The sequence below is a fragment of the Diuraphis noxia genome, unplaced genomic scaffold (assembly GCF_037042655.1).
Source record: "Diuraphis noxia isolate RWA-SAM2 unplaced genomic scaffold, SU_Dnox_SAM2 contig0004, whole genome shotgun sequence".
In the NCBI taxonomy this organism is placed as follows: domain Eukaryota; kingdom Metazoa; phylum Arthropoda; class Insecta; order Hemiptera; family Aphididae; genus Diuraphis; species Diuraphis noxia.
In genome coordinates this window covers 41371313-41390740 of record NW_028301714.1, presented here as the reverse complement: position 1 = coordinate 41390740, position 19428 = coordinate 41371313, and the positions used below count along the sequence as shown (strand labels likewise).

General features: G+C 29.0%; 1 protein-coding gene across 1 annotated transcript; it reads right to left on the bottom strand.

Moving 5' to 3' along the window:
* Positions 1-1968: 1968 nt before the first annotated feature.
* LOC107167397 (uncharacterized) lies at positions 1969-11313 on the bottom strand. The gene is made up of 6 exons (XM_015516422.2): positions 11000-11313; positions 8316-8444; positions 7307-7514; positions 6491-7236; positions 6087-6417; positions 1969-6026 (listed from the first exon to the last, which is right to left on the bottom strand). Exons 4-6 carry the CDS (start codon positions 7215-7217, stop codon positions 5945-5947), a joined length of 1140 nt encoding a protein of 379 aa, XP_015371908.1. The 5' UTR covers positions 7218-7236; positions 7307-7514; positions 8316-8444; positions 11000-11313; the 3' UTR covers positions 1969-5944.
* Positions 11314-19428: the final 8115 nt, after the last annotated feature.

The window sequence follows — 19428 nt, the reverse complement described above, 5'->3', positions numbered from 1 at the left end:
CTAGTTCAGAGATTGGCGACTCTCAGAGTGACGAGGGAGTACCGCTTCGTTTCTGCTGCGACAGCTTTATTCCTCGCGGGAACTCTTCCAAGCGTTCTTTTTGCTTTGGAACACAAGAGTTCGGGGCAAAATGGATGACCCAGATAAAGTGAGCAGTGAGCACTAAGGATGAAATCCAAGAGGAAGAGCGAGACATCCTGCTTGCTGCCAATGGTCCATTAGATGGAGAGACGTTAGGAACGCAGCCTGGACGCGAAGATCCTTCCGGACCTAATAAAATGGGTGAGAAGACGTCCCAAAGATATCACGTTACGCACGCTCTTATGGGACATGGGTGCTTCAGGAACTATTTGAACCGGAGGAATCATGCCCCTGATGCGGCTTGCCTCTATTGTCAGCACAAGCACCTGACGAATACTACTGAACACACCATATTTTACTGTCCCCAGTAGGAACCGATGCGGCTTGAGGAGAACGGGTTCATAAGCAGCTAAATATCACTCCAACTAGTTTCCAAAGGACATACAGGACCTGCTGTGTCGTCCCAATTTGCATGAACGACTGAATACTGACTGTCTCTCAACGTGGGCCTTCAATGAAATGTTTGAAGACATTCTTAGCTACAAATAACAATATGAGAGGCTGAGACCGAAGCAAGAGCTGCTCAAAACGACGAGCTCCCTCCGGAAAATTAGCAGAACGGGATTCCAGGCTGGCGGGTGAGTGCTACACCGGTATAAGATTGTATTATATATTAATATAATTCATTTTTGGCATTTTAAATGTACTTAAATAAATGAAATGAAATGAAAATTACGCGCAATCGGACCACTTTAAACACAAGAAACAAACACGACTAATGTATGATTCACGAAAACCTACTCAATAAAAAATTACAACTTGACAGTAGAGTGTAAAATTGTACCAATATTGTACAGGAATATTTTTGGTTTCTATTAACCAGCACATAAATCATGTTTTGAATTCTCAGGCTTTTAGCTAAAAAAAAATTTTTTTTCAACAAGTTTATAGATACAACGAAATACAAAAACACTACATCGTGCGAAAAATGTAATGTGCAGCATAAATCTCCGTCAATTTGGATTTCTCCAAATTGCTTAATTATTTTTATATTTTTATCTAGTTAAAATATGATTCTTTCTTTTAAAATCCTCGTCAATCTTGCTCTATGGTTGCTCATTCAGAATTCAGATTATATACTGTTAAAGATTTATCATTTAACTTTAAATATGGCTTGAAAATTACATTTGAAAATAACAAATATTGTGCATTATTCAAATACATATTTAATAGCTTCAGATTTTAATTTTAAAAATTAGCATTTGATTCAACTTGCAAAATTACACTAATGTCATATCCTCAAAAATGTTATAAAATCACGTATTATTAAAATTACTTTAGTAATACGTGATTTTACTCTTAAGATTACTCATAATTTTTCAAAAATGATTTTACATTAAAGCGCTTTATCTATGTTACACATGGATTTGAACGAGAAAAACAGATGTTTCATCCTCTTAAACATAAATATTGCAAACCCCATTTTTCAAAACAAGGTAGACGTGGTTAGGTACTAACTTAAATATACCGATTTTTGTAACTTAAGAAATATTCTTTTAAATTTATCATTACTGATAACAAATTAATTACACAATACTTACCCGCCAGTTATCTATTTTATGAACAAACAGAAGAAAGATTACAAGCAGATCCATTTACATTAATAACTGACCTCCCTTACAAAATTACAAGCTATACATCACAAATTCACAACAAGATATTAAGCATATCTTCTAATCTCTACAGAACAATAATATTTGTTTTAAAATTTAAAATACTGGGTAAATTCAGATTTATCTGTTGGAATCATGTTACCATAATGTTGTCACACAAACTGATCTCAGAGGGTATACTGAAATAATATAATAATATTAACATAAATAATAATACTCCGCTCATAGTTACTTTATTAAATCAATTTTCTGACTACATTATTAAAACATTATCATTTGTCTCATATCCATTGTCCAACCAACTAACATTATAAATAATATAGAGTACAATATATTATATTAATGTTTTATACATGCAATAATAATATTAATATTTACTTTGAACATTTAAAAATAAATATTAAATATCAAGTGTAAATTAAAATGTCTAAATTAGATTACTAAAAACCGATTACATCATATATATTCATATTAACTTAAAATCAAAATTGCAATAGTCAATTTCTTTTTAAATTATTAATCATGATTGAACAAAAAACAAATCATATTTATGCCTATCAAATACACGATTGAAAACAAAAAATGCACCTAATTCGCCAAAAACATGATTTTTATAATATAATATAGTATTCTTACTTTAAATTTGTAGCAAATGTTATATGATGAAAAGGAAAAATTACTTTATATTGGAAAATAAACCTGGAGTACAATACAATAAATAAACAGGCAAAGACATAGCTCACATATAAATTCAAGTGCACAAGGGAGGATTACACTTGAAATGTTAATATATTATGTAATATATCCTATATACTTTATTCAAAAATTAGATTGTTAGATAATTACAATACAATTTAATATTCTAAAATTAAAAATTAAATGTTTGATTTAAATATTTAAACCTTTTTCAAGTTTTCAAGTTTTGTAATTTAACTGTACATAATATCATAATATTAAAATCAGGGAGATTACATTAAATTAGTTTCTATTATTTACTATTTTTTTTTTTATATATATATATAAAAATTAAATTAAAACATACAATTATAATTTTATGTTTTGGACTAGATACATTATAGAGGATATATCAAACTTGTATTATAAATATTATATAGGTATTCATCATCATAGTGTAATATTTCAATTATAATAAAATATTAAGTCAATTTAGCTATTACATTCCTCTTAGTTATTATTTTATTATTAAATAAAATATTTTTAAATTTAAGTTATAGTATAGTAATTGTAATTGTAAAAAAAATTGTTAACCAAATAAGATTACATTTTTTGAAAATTTTTTTTTTCTTTGCAGAGTTCTAAAAATGAATTTCATTGGAATACAAAATTTACAATTGGCATAATTTTATATTTTAATCATAAGAACTGATGGGAGTCGTTTTTTACAAGGTTTGTCAAGTGATAAATATTCTACAATATGATAACATTTAGTATTAAACAACAACTAAAAATAAAAAAACAGATTATCTAACTAAATGAATTTAGAAACTAGAATAATATCAATTGTATACTTATTAGAATGTTTTTTAAAAAAACTTAAAAAATAAAATGTTTAAGTCAAGATATTTGAATATGGATGATACATTTCTCACATTTTTTTAACCTTCAAAAAATGAAATATTTTTATGATTATATAAACCATATATTTAAGATCTTAAATTAAAAATGTCGAACATATGGACTTTGAAATTAAGAGTACGTTTGATATTGGTAATTTAAATATTTGAATAACTATTTATTTTTTTAATAAGATATAATGTATTTTAAAAATTCATATTGATAATATATATTGTTACCTCAACATTAGAACAAAGTTAAAATAATATTCACTGATAAGGATAAAACAAAATTTTAATTAAAAATTGCATAAAATGATATTTCTTGTAAGAATCAAATACCATTTATTTATAAAATTAAAATTGTTACAAATAAAATAAGAATATAAATTTAGAAGCTGTTGTGATATTCAATTTGGATAGTAAAGTTGATTATTTTAATCACATTTATACAATATAGTATTAAGACTTTATATTCACATAAAAAACAGTGAGTTTACCCGAGCTACCTAAAAGAACTCAGACTTCTGAGGTACTGTGGTGTACATCACCATTGTTTAATAAATAAAATTTTTTTTTAATTTTACAAATTTTAAAAAATAATTCATAAAACTCTTTTCTTTTAAATACTTGAACGGTGCCATTCAAGTGAAATAATTCATATGATACTTGCAATTTGTAAGACAAATTAAAAAAAAAAATTGTACATATACATTTTTCTATAAATTGTGATTTCATTTTGTCCCATTTCTTTTTAATGCCCTAAAACTTTCCACTTAATTCTTTTTGAAATAAAACTCTTTAAATTCACATACTAAAATATGAACCTACATTTTGTGTATATATATAAATATACATACATACATATATATATATATATATATTACTAATTACCTAAAAAGGTCTTACAACCTTTTAAGTACTTTTGTTTACATACTATACAGATTCATTCAAACTTGATAAACATAATATTTGTTCTTAACTGTCAAGACAAATCAAGGTAGAGTATAAAATAACAAAAGCAAATTTCCTTAAAATTTTGTGCTCCATCCCTTGTGAGATGTATTAAAAACATTTTAAAATAAATAACAACTTTAACAAAACAAAAGCACAAGAACAATATTCTTTCGGCCTTGTAAAAAAATTATAAATGTATATGTGTATAATATACTTACATACATATAGAAGCAATAAGAAAAAATATTTATGTATATTATGTGGGTATCGGTGTATATGAATTATAATACATACATAAATATTAATTAAAAGGGGGTGCGCGTCTTTTGATATTTTATTCGTGTATTTATCGGCTTTAATTCAGTTACATAATAATTAATAACCGATAAACAAAAGAGCGATTGAATCAGTCATTGACCCCCTCAGCAAAATGAAAAATTCAAATTTTATACATGTTTCTAAAAGGCACTTTGGTTAACTGAGTGTAATAAACAAAAAAAAATAATAAAAAAAATTGGTTAGTGTTAAATAAAACTCAAGGCGCTTTTTTATTAAAAATCAGGGCCGAAAACGGTTTTCGGGCTGTTTCATTAGAAAAAATAACTTTTATTTCACTTTAAACTAAAAAAAATACATATATGTATGTGTGTGAGTATATAATATATATACTAGTGTCAAATAAATTTTTGGGCGCCATATTTAAAAAAAATCAGGACCCATCTTTTTGATATCTTCTAACTGAACTGGACCAACTTATGGCTAGGACTTACAGATTCAAAAGAAAAATTATTTTAATATGAATGGTGATAACTGATTGGTTATAAACTCCAAGAATGAATATATATTTTAAAACTTAATATGACCCACAATATTTATCAATTTAAAATAATTTTAGGTATGTTTTAATCAAATAAGATATAAAACTTTTAACGTCAAGTAATTTAAAATACATTTAATTCACCAAAATAGTCTCCCAAAAAAATCCAGAGAAGTTTGTCCAGTTCCTCACTTTTGAATAGAGTATGTACTTCTCTCAGACACCTAATCTAACTCTTAATAACTTGTTAGATTCAACTTTGGGTAATTCTCCGTTTTGGAATTTTATAATCTTTTTACTTCAAAATAAAATTAATTAATAACAAAATATTGCTACCATTGGCTAATTAAAATGATTAATTCTTAAAATGTCTTGACAGTTTTGAACACATTAAAATGAAATACATCATTAATCAAAGCAAATTATTTAAATGGGATAATTTCTTTAAGCTAAGAAAATAATCCATAAGGTTATATTTTAGAGCCTTAGGTCTATCCATAAGATATAAATATATATTATTATTGTATGTTTATTATATATATAAATAATATATACCTATATTAAATATTTTTTTTTTTTTTTTAAGGGTTTTTGACGTTTTGTTCTTTTTTTTATTTTGTTTTTAAATACAATTTTAAACAAATAACTTACTGACCAAAACTATATGTTATAGATCATACAAATTTAAAATATTATAGTTTTTTGTCCCAAAGAAAAAATATGTATAACCTAACCTTAATGAGTCTAATATGTCTCGACAAAAAACACAAACGGTGCACGGCAAAACAAAATATAACAGTGTTGATTTAATCTTGCAATTTCCAAAATTAATTATGCCTTTTTTAAGTTCGCGAATAACGGAATAGTGTACCACAATTATTGTCTATATCATCTGAACTTTCTGAACCACTATCTGACTGCAATCTAATAATAAAAACCAATGTTTTTAGATAATTACATTGAAAATATAATAATTCACCTTACATTGTGTAGGTAGCAGCCAGTTCATTGCATGTTGTTGGTATGTACAAGTTTTGTTCTGGATAAGCATCAATTTCATTGTACAAAGTTGGCTTATCCCATATATGTTGCATACCCATAATGTTACGAAGCATATCTATCATTTGAGGTCTATCATCTATGATACCTCTGACTTCACGTGCACGTTGTGGATTACAAAAGTCACTAAGCAGATCTTGATTATCGCCTGATTGAGATGTGTGCCAATTCTGGAATATTGGAAAATGGTAATGTCGTCTAGCAGTACGTGTTACTAAAACATTTTCATCATCGTCCCAATTATCTGTTTGAGTACCTAAATTCAATAAATGTTTTATTATAGAATATATTTTAATTTAGTAACTACTAGAAATTAAAAAATAATTTACCTTTATCTTGATTACAGACTTTATACAACAATCCATCATCTGTCCGTCTAAATTCATCTTTACCAATGTATAATTTCCCTTCAACTTCAACAGCGTCAAATGCTTCATAAGATAGATCGATTTCAAATTGTGAGCCATCTGGAAAAACTGCTGCACCAGCATCGACCAATTGATTAATGGGTTTGAATTTATCTTCTTTGGCTGGACGCTGAATAACTGCCCATGACATTGGCTCCTTTTTGGTATCAGTATTCAATTCTTTCCATGTGGTTTCTTCTTTAATATCCAGTGGCAAAAAAGCATCAGGCCAGCTATCATTACCAGAATCTTGTGCCCAAATACTTTTATCCATGTAAGAGCAATTTGTTTTTGAAAAATATGAAAATGATTTTGGAGAATCTTCAATACTAGAACCACGTCCTTCATCAGTAAATAACGGAGGATTAATGGGTGGACCACTAAACAACTTATAAGTGTCACATTCTTGTTTAAGATATTTTTCAATTAAAGTGTTGTCTTCATTAGAATCAATTAAAAAACGTTGATAAGATTCTTTAGGATGATAATCAGTTTTAGGTACATTCCGGGCCGTTGGCAAAAAAGAATAAGCAGGAGATGAAGATTCAGGTTTTTCTGTACATGTTGAATCCATTGTCCACTCAAGTTCAGACAACTTCTTACAAAAGCTAGGGAAGTTTTCTTTGGTTAAAAAATGACTATGGGACATACTTTTGATGTTTTTCTGACTGTAAAAAATGATATATTATTATAAAAATAATGATAATGTATCATTTAATTATATTTAAATTAATTTACCTGGTAATTTCAGTTTTCAAATAAAATTATTTTATTTTAAAATGTATTGGAGTATGAATAAAAAAATTAAGTTGTAAGTTATACTAAATAAAAAAAAGTACAAAACAGCCAAAAAGATTATTTATTGAGCTGATGAGTTTGTAGTTGAATATCCCATCTTTTTAAAGAAGGGATAGATGCTTAGTGGAGCATTTTTGGTTTCCTCTGGCTGAAAAAAAAACAAAAACAATAGTTATCGTGCTGTGTATTTTACTGTTGTACATACTAGGTATATTAACTTATATTAAAAACAAATTTAGTGATAACATTTTTTTTAAAGTAGTTAAAAAAATAAAATAGGGACTACTTGAACAAGTAGCTATAAATTAACATCATTAACATCTAGTAGTACCTACTTAGTCTACAACTTGAGTTATATTTCTCCTATATATGTATTGATTTTTATTCAATTTAATTTTAATTGGTTACATTTTCAATAAACTAAAAAAATTGAGTTTCTACTTTTAAAAGGAAAGAAAAAATTATGATACCAAATATAATTTAAATAGTAACTATATGTATTATGATTTTCTAGTAAGGTGACTATACCATAATTTAGTTTTAATAAATATTAAATTACTAATGCTTTATTGGTAAGGACAATGCTTAACTTAATTTAAACACTAATACCAAATATATGTTTTAACTTAGTACAGTTAAAATTAAGGCCAAATAACATACATGCATGCCAAAACCAAATACCAAATCATATTTGCACAAGTGTTTTTAAAACTCTTTAAAAATGGTTGCAAATAGAAATGTCTACATATTATATTCTTTGAAATGACAGAAACCTGATATTTTATATTAATAACTGAAATTATGATGCGTAAAATATTTAAATATTACACCTATTGATAAATCATTAACGTTTTATCCGTTAATTGAACATTTATTGGCATCTATGTTGAAAGTTGATTTTACATAGATAATAATAGACTAGACAGATTAATAGGTAGAAGGTACTTACGTATTACAATTCTGTTGGTCGCTGAATGCAGCGAACAGCGTTTAATAAAGTGTATTGGAATTCATTTTTTTTTTTCAATCGTTTTCTGTCTTCCTATTTGATGAATATTCAGGAGGCTTGTTATGAATACTAAAAATAAAAATAAAATAATTTTACCAACAATGTAAACTAACAAAATAAATATAAAATATATAGACATATAGTAGTAACAAAATATAAGTATAAGAAATATATTTATAGATATAATTAGTTGCTTAATTTAGTTATTACAGCATTACATTCTGTTTTTCAATTTTTTTTATATACAGCTATATACAGCTTTATACCTTAAAATGGCAATTTCCGACCTTTAATATTAAATTCAGATTATTTTTGGAATATCTAAATATTTTAATAATCAAATATACTATATACATGTATCAATTAATCTAATATTAAAATAATTGATTATTACTTAATAATTATAAATGTTTAAATAATAGTGTGCAGTTAAAGATTCAACAGTTAATATAGGGGTTAATATTTAGGTAGGTAAGTAGAAAAAATAATGAACACCCTAATTTATATGATCTCCTGAATTAAATTACAATTTTTAAACAATATATAATAATAATTTAAAAATAAATGATAGTAGGAAATTCCAAAAAGTAAAAAACACTTTTGTGGTACCTATTCAAGCATCCTGACACACTAAACAAGAAAATGGCTAAATCAACAACTACCATACTACCGATAGAATAAATAATAATAATATAACCCATTCCAATTTCCTACTCATAAAAATAATTTGTATAGCTGAAAGGTACTTAAATAAGTGCCTAATATTAAATACAACAATTCTGGATACAATTTAGATAATATTAAAATTAATTTAGGTAAGTACCTAACTAAACAATAATAAATAAAATACAACTCTAGGCAGTAATCTTGTTTTATATGATTTGTGTTATCTAACATGTATTCAGTATTAGTTATTTAAGTTATTACCTAATTATTATGACTAGAAATGGTCTGATCAGTTTGACATTTTAATTTAACTTTTTAGACAAAAATATTTAGAGCTCATAAGAACATTTTATAATCAAAGCCCACAATAGACATAACATATTTTGAACACAATGTCAGTAATATTTAGATTAGATAACAAAACAATTTGAGACTTTGGAATAATGAAAAAATATAATAACAGATTCCAAAATGTGTCCTATATAATTAGAGTAATTAATTTGAATTATACATAGAACATACAATAAAATATTAATGAGTAAATACTTTAATAATATGAACTTTATATTAATATAAGTAATTACATTACAACAAGTACACTATTACATAATACATTAACTTATCAATTGTTTGTTATTATTATTCATAAAAGGAAAATTATTTACAATATCTAATGTGTGTTTAATTTTAATATAGAAAAATTAATATTTACAACATAGGTACAGTTTCAGGTTTTTTAAATTTAATACATGAAATATAATATAGGAAAGAGATAATTTAAGGTTGATACCTATATTCAGGTCTATATTAAAATTGAGATATATACAATGTGTACTCTACACTTAACACATAAATTAAAAATTAATTTGTTGTCAGTAGATTCCTTAACAAACAGACTACTTATTGAGAAAATCAATCAACATATTTGAAGGTATGACAGAACAACAGAAAGTTAAATTTTTTGTAGAAACAACACAGATAAAACTTATATTTAAATCCACTAGAATAAGAAAAAAAATTATGAAATCTAGATGATACACATCTAAATAGTAACTACTAGTTAGACAAGCCTACAATCAAATTTATTGAATAAACAATTACCTAATTCTAACTAGTCTTAAGAATTGAAATTTATAGTTTAGGTAGGTAAAAATGAATTTTAAAAGAGAAAAGTTTAAAATACAGTTTTTGTATTCATAATTTTCAATAGGTACCAATGGGAAATAAAGAAAACAATTACAATAGACTTTTACTCGTGACAGAATTGTATTTATTTTAAGTGCCATACAATTTATAACTCTTCATTAGGTATTTATGGCTTATCAAGTAATACACTTATATGCTATATTATAATATAATATTATGCTCGTAATAATATTATGTTCCTGCGGTCTGCAAAGGACAACGATCACTAAAATATAATATAAATAAATCTATCTATGAAAAAACAAACTTAAATTCAACTCAATGTTCTGGTCCAAATAGCGAGAACACAAGACTTAACGCCTAAATAAAAATAAAAAAAAGTCGTCTATCAAGTGGGTCTTAAAAATCTTATCAATGTTTGTTTGAGAGTTGTAGGCTCAGTTGTTGGATAGAGATTTAAGTGAACGGTCTATTTGGTCACGGTTGACTTATGATTTTAGCAACAGACTCCAAACTTTGATCAGATTCATTAGAAAGTAGAGAGGTTCTCGAACTGATAAACGAAAGTAGCGACGGTGCTGTTAAAATGGCGCGAACCCATCGCGCGCAATGCAGGTGGTGGCCATATTGGGCCCGCGGCGGTACCGAGATGCGCGCGCTCGTACGTCAGACCACTATCACCACACCATCGATAATGCACACCTTCGACATTCCTCAGAACCATTTCACGGCTAGGGCCAAATGCGGACATTTGACGTTTGCGGGTTAATCAACTTATCGTTATAATAACAATCAGGCGTCGGAAAACTCACCTAGAACGTGACGGTAAGACGTTGACGACGACGTAGTACAGCTGCAGGTCCTACCGTGTGTATTTGTCCGGCCCCCGAGACGAGATCTGCTGCCGCCGTTGGGCTGGTCACGCACGCCTGTCTGTCCGGGGAACGCGAAGCGCGACGGACCGACGGAAATGTGTAGAATTCCAGCTCCGACGATTGACGACTGGGAAAAAAGTTAAAAGGAAAAAAACGAGTTTAAAAAAAAAATTCCAGTCGAAACGACGACCCAGAATGTTACGGACGGGCCCACTGAAGGACGAGGCCGCAGTGTTGTTGTCGGCGCGCGCGGTGAATGCGCGAAACGATTTGGATGGACAGGAGGGCAAGCGGAAGTTCGATTCCCGACCTCCGCCCATCGTAGCGACAGTGCTACCAACCATCCAAACATCAGAGGGAAATCCGAGTCGGCAGCGATGCACGCGCGCGAAATCGAATAGGGAAAAACTCGCACACGTCTACTGCGCAGTACCTACATAGTACCTACGCAATTTATAGTATGGTGTATTGGTGTGCAAGTGACAAGTACATTATAAAGTATAAACTGTTACTTACTTATGAAATGTCAGAATGATAGTAAATAATAATGATATACAGATTTAGATGTGCATGACCTAAGTACTGCGCTTTATACCACCACTTTTTTTAATCTACAATAATGACTTTGACTTAAAATCTACAACTATCAATTAATAACGTTGTAGCACCGACATAATATACCTGAACCTCTGTACAAGAGAGTGAGCATGACTAACAATGGCTTCCACGTTGGGGTACACGGGGGAGGGGGAGCATGCCACAACGTTATGACAGTTAAAATTAATTGTTTTATCACTTGTAAAAAAATTTATATTACTATTGTGCTCAGTGCTGCATCAGATGTTTTTGATTTCGCCCTCCTCCCCATTAGCTTATATTTCTGAAATCGCCTTTGATGACAACTAGGAATATAAAATCCTGTTTGTCGTTAGAGTAAGTAAATTAAAAGACACTAAACAGTTTACCTCAACACGCTTTTACATTTACTACAAAGGGCTTAACAAACATAACATATTATACACGCATTTACGTAGCAATTATAGCAACTACGTTCATTGTATTAATAATACATACACGTGTATCACTGTTGGACCAGAAATATATTAGGTAGGTAGATAGAATAGATAGATGTTTCTTGTTGTTGATTAAGCCAGTATGGCTTCATATGTTCATCATTTAATATGTAACTATTGGAACCAGGAGATCATTTTACTGCGAAAGTCTTGTCTTCCCGTCGAATGTTTATTTAAATCTTAAATGTATTTAATAATTATTTGAAATCATTGTAAGTTACAATGTCTTTAAATATTCAGTGATTAGTTAGAAAACCGGAGGTATTGGAAAATCTATAGGGATTAATAAGTATCAAAAATTCATTGAGACAATCTAATATAAATTAATATTTGTCTTAGTTTATTATAACATTATACTTGTGATGGTTTTAAATCGCAGGTCCCACAATTCATTTAAGTCAACTTACGGATTTCATTGTAAATTAAATTGTAGTCAATTAAATAGACTAGCGACTTATTACCGTGCATGTCGGGCAGTTATTTCTGTTGCTGTCACTGCAGCGGCCTATGCCAGGCGCCGGCGCAAGCCGCAAGGTACAGGCAACGAGGCAACACAGGCCTGTTGTCTGTGGCCTGTGCCTCGGTTCTAGGGCAGCATTTTCTTGGTAGGTATGTTGTATAGCAGATGGCTATTATTAGTTCAGGGAGCAAACTTACTTAGAGGCCCGTTTATTATTTTTTTTTAAACTCACTAATATTAAGAAAGAATTCTAAATTACAGGGATGCTACTAGGGATGCTGACTTATTAAAAAGACAATTTTTCATAACAACAAAAATAAATTGTTATATTACCTATAATCAGTTATATTTTACCAACGTGATCTTTACTTCTCTGCATTTAGTGGACATTCCGGATATAAATACTATCGTGAAGGAATCTCCTTAGGGCCGGATTTAGGGGAGGGCTGAGTGGGCTGCAGCCCAGGGGCCCCCACAAATTCAGGGGCCCACTAATGTTATGATATTTAAATTAAGATACAGAAAAAATATTTTATTTATATTAAATACTTATATTTACACGTCATATGCAATTAAATAATATTGAACATTATTTGGACATTTAAAAGATTTAATTTTACTAACTATAATGATAAATGTATTCGCGTTTTTTGACAATGAACGGTATCTAAGAATTATTTAGAATAGATAGGTTTTATGCCATCCGTAATCGGTGTTGATTTTCAAAACGTTATTGATAAGTTTGTACAAATGAAATTAAGAAAAGTTCCAGGCATTTTATTTTAATTATCTGACATTATTATTTTTATTATTCTTTATTTAATTACTTACACCTAATATTATGACGATATTACTTATACTATAGTTATATACTTGATTTGATTGTTTTTATAATTATTTTTTATTAAATAAGTAGTTAAATTGTTACTACTATAGTACGAGTAGTATACTAAATATGATAATAAATGTTATTTAATAAGTAAAAAAATATATTTTCTTATTTATATGTAAGAGGCACCCACAATGCATTCCGCCCAGTGGCTACCACATACCTAAATCCAACCCTGAATCTCCTCATTATATTTTGTTCAAAATATCAGCTTTGTATATTATGTAAAACGTACATTACCAAACACCAAGATATATATTAAATAATAAAATATTACCTACTGATAACCGTAATTAAAATAGGTAAAAATAACAGATTATATTGTATTACTCATGGACTTAGACAATAATATTATAATAATATTGTTACTTAATGATTTAAATATGAAAATAATAAATAAACTAAATAATAAATAATAAATAAACTAAATAAACATTGTATCTATTGAAAATTTTAAAACTTAATAAAATATTTTACCTTTCGAGATAGTCAATGGACAGGGGTGTAATTTTAGATTTATTAAGTTCGCAAGATTTTTAGCAGGTCATTTTGAAATTTCGCCAGACCAGGCAGACCATACAAAAAATAAATATAGGTACCTATCTGTATATTATACAGTTTTTAATTTTGTCCATGGTTACCATAACTGAATCAACATAAATAGTACCAAAATATGCAAGCAATGCATTAAAATTAAAAGCTTGAAGAAGATATTTTTTAAATTTGACAAATACTTCTACAACGACTGTTAATATCAATGCATAGTAAAAAATGACATAATAATCCAAACGGTTCGTATTTTATTAAAACGCTGTGATGCTGATTGCTGACGGATGACGTGTGAGTTGAAAATATAAAACTAAATAATGTAGGATCTTACTAGTGCGTCATTAGCATAGTAAATAGATTTTCGCGAAGATTACAAGTACGACAGCATTATTTTTAATTGCGTTTAAGCATAAAATATAATTATTTGTACTGTATTATAATTTATATGTACAGTAGCCAGTCAGTAGGTACGCAGCTGCACTTGATTTGTAATAGTCCCGTTCGATTAACCTACTTATGGACTATATTATTTTTATCTCCCGTGTGACGACATCTCTGTTGTTCTGGCGTCGTCGCATCAGATATCTGACAGAACGACGTAGCGACTATGATGATATAGTGACATACGAAGACACGTCGTAGTTGTGTTCTTTGGTGTAGTAATATGTATTTGTATCGCCAAGGTCAAAGTAGTTTGTGTCTGTTTTTCCCGTTCGTTCTTAAGTCAAAACAATCCGTCGTGTTTCGTGAATCGTGATGACGTTCTGTAGAATAGTGTTTAGAGGTTCAAAGTATAAATAGCTTAAAATAAGTTAAAATATTTTGAAAAATTGTATTTTGTGTAGATAGTAATAATAAATACAAATTGTATTAGAGATAGCTGAACTTTAAGTCTCTATATTAACACGTTTTTTTGTATTTAGTTTATAACAAAACAACAAATATTGTAAATTTATAGAATAATAATAGAATAAAAATTCAAACATTTAAAACGCTCTCTGACTTTTATAAGAATGTATTATTTTTGGTATGGGCCAATTTTTTTTAAAAAACATGGAGATTAGTTATGCTTATTCGGATATTCTTCAAAAATATTTTTTTTAAATTTTAATGGTTACTAATGATATTTATTTTATTACTAATTCTAGTTTAAATTTAAATTTGAGAAACTCCAACACAATAGCTTTGTTTAAAGGAGATAGATAATCGAAAATGTTATTTTCAATAATAATAATCAGGGCTGTTAATTAAATGCATTTGCATGTTTTTTTTGCTACACTTTATAAAAAAATGGATTCGGCCAAAATTTGTTTTGACTTATTTGTAGTTCAAATACCAAATTTTATTTTGCATATTTCATGGGATAGGGCATATAAATGAATGTTTTAATAATTTTTTTGTTTAAATGCTTTTTTTTCCTAATATTTACATTTTCTCTGTCAATCTTATAGTATAAACTATAACTTTTATAGTTTTATCGAAATTATTCCATTTTTACTCGGGTATTTAACGAGTAATATTATTGACTATTGTACTATTGAAGTCGAGATTAAATTAATTTACTGATATCAACTCGACGAAGACCAAGACTAGTTAAGATCAATAACTCATATTATACTCATACCTATATAGAAGTAAAAATACTAATATTTAAACTAAAATTAATAAAAAAATTATACTAATGAAAAAAATTTAAATAAGTTTAATTTTTGTAGTTTTTTTGCATCTTTTAAGAATTTTTAGAGCATATTTTGTCAGATTTTAGTGCATATATGCATGCATATTTAATAGTTTTTAAGTGCATTAAATTCACAGCCCTGATAATAATGTATGTAATTGTGTCTTTTCGTTAAAAAAAAATTAAAAAAATGTACAAATCAAAGATAATAATGCAAAATATTTTCTATTTAGTATTTTAGTTATAAAAACTCAAGTTTTTGAAAAATGTCAATTAAAAGCTCAATTTGAACAACTATGGCATACAATCATGAATAACATCATATTCTTTAATAAAATACAATTTTAATTTTAAAATCGGTAGTTCTAATATGCAAAAAAATAAATTCAATCGATTTTTGAATGTTCTTGGCCTTTAATTTATCAATTTATCATAGATAGCTTGAGTATATATGTAACCTAACTCAAATACCTTTTATCTAACAAAATGTAAATAATGAAGTACAATACAATTTCAAATAATTTGTTTTATGTATACCTACCTGTTGTATATACCTAAACCGTAAACCCCCGTCCCCTCATTGAAAAATCCTGGTTACGCCACTGTCCAAATATTTGACTGTAAATGTTTATAGTGCTTATACATTTACAATATTGATTTAAATTTAATAAATCATATTTGATTTCCAAGTAGTAGCGTATTAGTACTAATATATAACAAATATTATTACCTATATCTGACTAACAATCGATATATGTTGTATTAACTCAAAATAATATTGAAAACGTAAAGCGCAACTGGTGGTTAATATTTATTAAATTTTAATATTTTTTTGAAAACAAATATTATTATACTAAACGATTATTTTGAAAATTCCAAAAATTGAAACTGCTTAGAAATTGTATTATTTATTTTCAAATTTACGCCATCAAATTGAATTTTATTATAGTTTGTTCAATATAAATAACTTAATGTATACTAAAATTCACATAGGTAGTTGCAAATAACCTTGTTTTAGATTCTGAGCGGAGCGATGAATGTATTGATTTTACCATGATGTGTGTTTTTATTTTATTTTATTTTATTTTTTGTGTCTGTCATCACTAGGGCTGGGATTTTAATGCCCTAAAAATCCCCGAAAAATGTCCTAAAAAAAATGCTTTTATGACCTAAAAACTCTAAATAATGCCCTAAAAAAACCCGAAAATGCCCTTAAAAAATTAAACGGTAATAAATCGGTAATAAGTAATAAAACGGTGTTAACCACGATAAAACTCGTACTGAACGTCGAACGATATCATCGGACGTCGATTTTACCGATTTAAGATTATTTAACAGGAAATGCGGGTAGAGGTTACTCGATAATACTCCGATAATGGCGACAAACCGATAATATAATACGAATTACGAGTACCTACTTATAATCTGTTATATTTATTTAAAAACCATGTTGGTGTAAAAATCTTAAAATAAAATTTCAAATTCATGCACTTGGTTTCCAAAAACTCAAAAAATGCTCCAAAAACTCTAAAATGCCCTAAAAAATTAAGAAAATGACCTAAAAACTAAAAAATGCAAAATAAACTTTCTTATTCTTATTCAAATGTACATAAAACAAATTTGTGACAAGATGAGCATTGCACAGTAAGCTTTGAAAAACAATGCTAAGTGCATCGAAATCCCAGCCCTAGTCATCACGTTTTGGGGCAGTAAAAATGCTTCGATTTTTGACTTCAGTACCTCGTTCGATCAGAAAGTGAATCTAGTTGGTACTTTGGGTGGTCAAAAGTAAAAAACGCTTAATACTTTTCTAAATAATTGAGAAAAACAAACTAAAAATTAAGGGAAAAACATTATATTTACAATCTGTATTTACAGTTATACAATAAGTGAATGTGATGGTGATTGATTGGCAGGAAGGGGAAGTCTCCCAGTGACGGCACCCCGTGAAAAGTGAATTAAGGAGAGAGTATAGATCCCTACACCAGTTCCTTTTCAGACGCCTGGGTGGATTACCTGGAATTTTATTGGATGAATGTTGGATGATTATATTACTTTTGGCGTGATCATGACGACGTCCTACCGCTTACATGATCATTAATCACAGTGCGCACGCCGAACTATTATGAGTAACGAAAGTATGTTATAGGTTACTTTTCGCGTGACGATGACGACGTCGGACCGCTGACATAATTAAACACTGCGCGTACGCCTACTAGCTATTGCGAATAACTCTAAATTGTTCTTGGTTACTTTTCGCGTGATGATGACAACGTCCGACCGCTGATAATCGAAACCATTATACGGTTAGTGCGACCGGTCGTAGGCGAAAAAACGTATCGTTCGAATGGGAATCATAATAATTTAACACTGCGCGCATGCCTAAAATTTCGAGTAACTTGAATTTGTTATAGGTTACTTTTCGCGTAATTAAGACGACGTCTGACCTCTGACATAATTAATCACAGCGTGCACGCTGATCTATTGAGAGTAACGTGAATTTGTTATAGGTTACTTTTCGCGTAATTAAGACGACGTCTGACCTCTGACATAATTAATCACAGCGTGTACGCTGACCTATTGAGAGTAACGTGAATTTGTTATAGGTTACTTTTCGCGTTGCCATGACGGCGTCGGACCGTTGACATAATTATAATCTCAAAGTGCACGCCGAAAGATAGCGAGTAACTCTAATTTGTTATTCGTTACTTTTCGCGTGAAGATTACGAAGTCGGACCGAGGACATCGTTAATCACTGCGCACACGCCGAACAATTGCGAGTAACGTGAATTTGTTGAATATCTGTGGATTAATCTAACTGATTTAATGTAATAATATATGATGGCGATTGCCAAAGTCGATTAAAGATTCTAACATTTCAATTAGATAGGTAGCAAAACAGTAATGAACGAAAAACATCCTGCTTTTTGTAAACTTTTAGTTTTTCATAGATCACATAATATAAAGACTTTAATACAGCAGTATCTGATGCATTTCGGTGTCACCGTCGGAGTGCATATACACGTATAGCAGACTCCAACAAAACCCGAAATATTTGATATTTAAGGTAAGTTTGTTTTCATACCTATTCTTTTGCGGATTATTAAATTGTAAAAAAATTATGTAGACGTTCAAACACTTTTTCAATGGTGATTTTTGCAGAGTTCTTTACCTATGCATTTGATACTAAAAACTTAAATACTCGCAAAGATTATGACTTTTTTAAATTATTTTTTTTTTAAACTTTATTTTAAAAACACACAATCTGTAAATTAAGTTTACAATAACGATGTCGAACCACTGATAATCAAAACCACGCGGTTGACGCCGTACTATTGCGATTAATACGAATTTGTTAAAGGTTACTTTTTGCATGACCATGACGACGTCTGACCTCTGACGTAATCAATCACGCCTTGCACGATGAACTGTTGGGAGTAACGCGAAATTATTGTTGTTCATTCATTTTTACGCGACGATGACGACGTCGAACCGCTGACACAATTAAACACACCGCAAAGCTTAACTATTGTGGGTAACGCCAATTTGTTGTAGGTTACATTTCGAGTGACCGTAACAGCGTCCAACCGCTGACACAATCGATCACATCTCGAATGCCGAACTATTAAGAGTAACGCGAAATTTATTAACATTACTTTTTGCGTGGCGATGACGACGTCGGACCGCTGACAGCCCAAACCATGCGTTTGACGCCGT

Coding starts and splice junctions, on each gene's coding strand:
- LOC107167397 (XM_015516422.2), bottom strand. CDS start 7,217: ATGTCCCATAGTCATTTTTTAACCAAAGAAAACTTCCCTAGCTTTTGT. Junction 6,418..6,490: donor AGTCTGTAATCAAGATAAAG/GTAAATTATTTT, acceptor TATTGAATTTAG/GTACTCAAACAGATAATTGG. Junction 6,027..6,086: donor CTGGCTGCTACCTACACAAT/GTAAGGTGAATT, acceptor TTTTATTATTAG/ATTGCAGTCAGATAGTGGTT.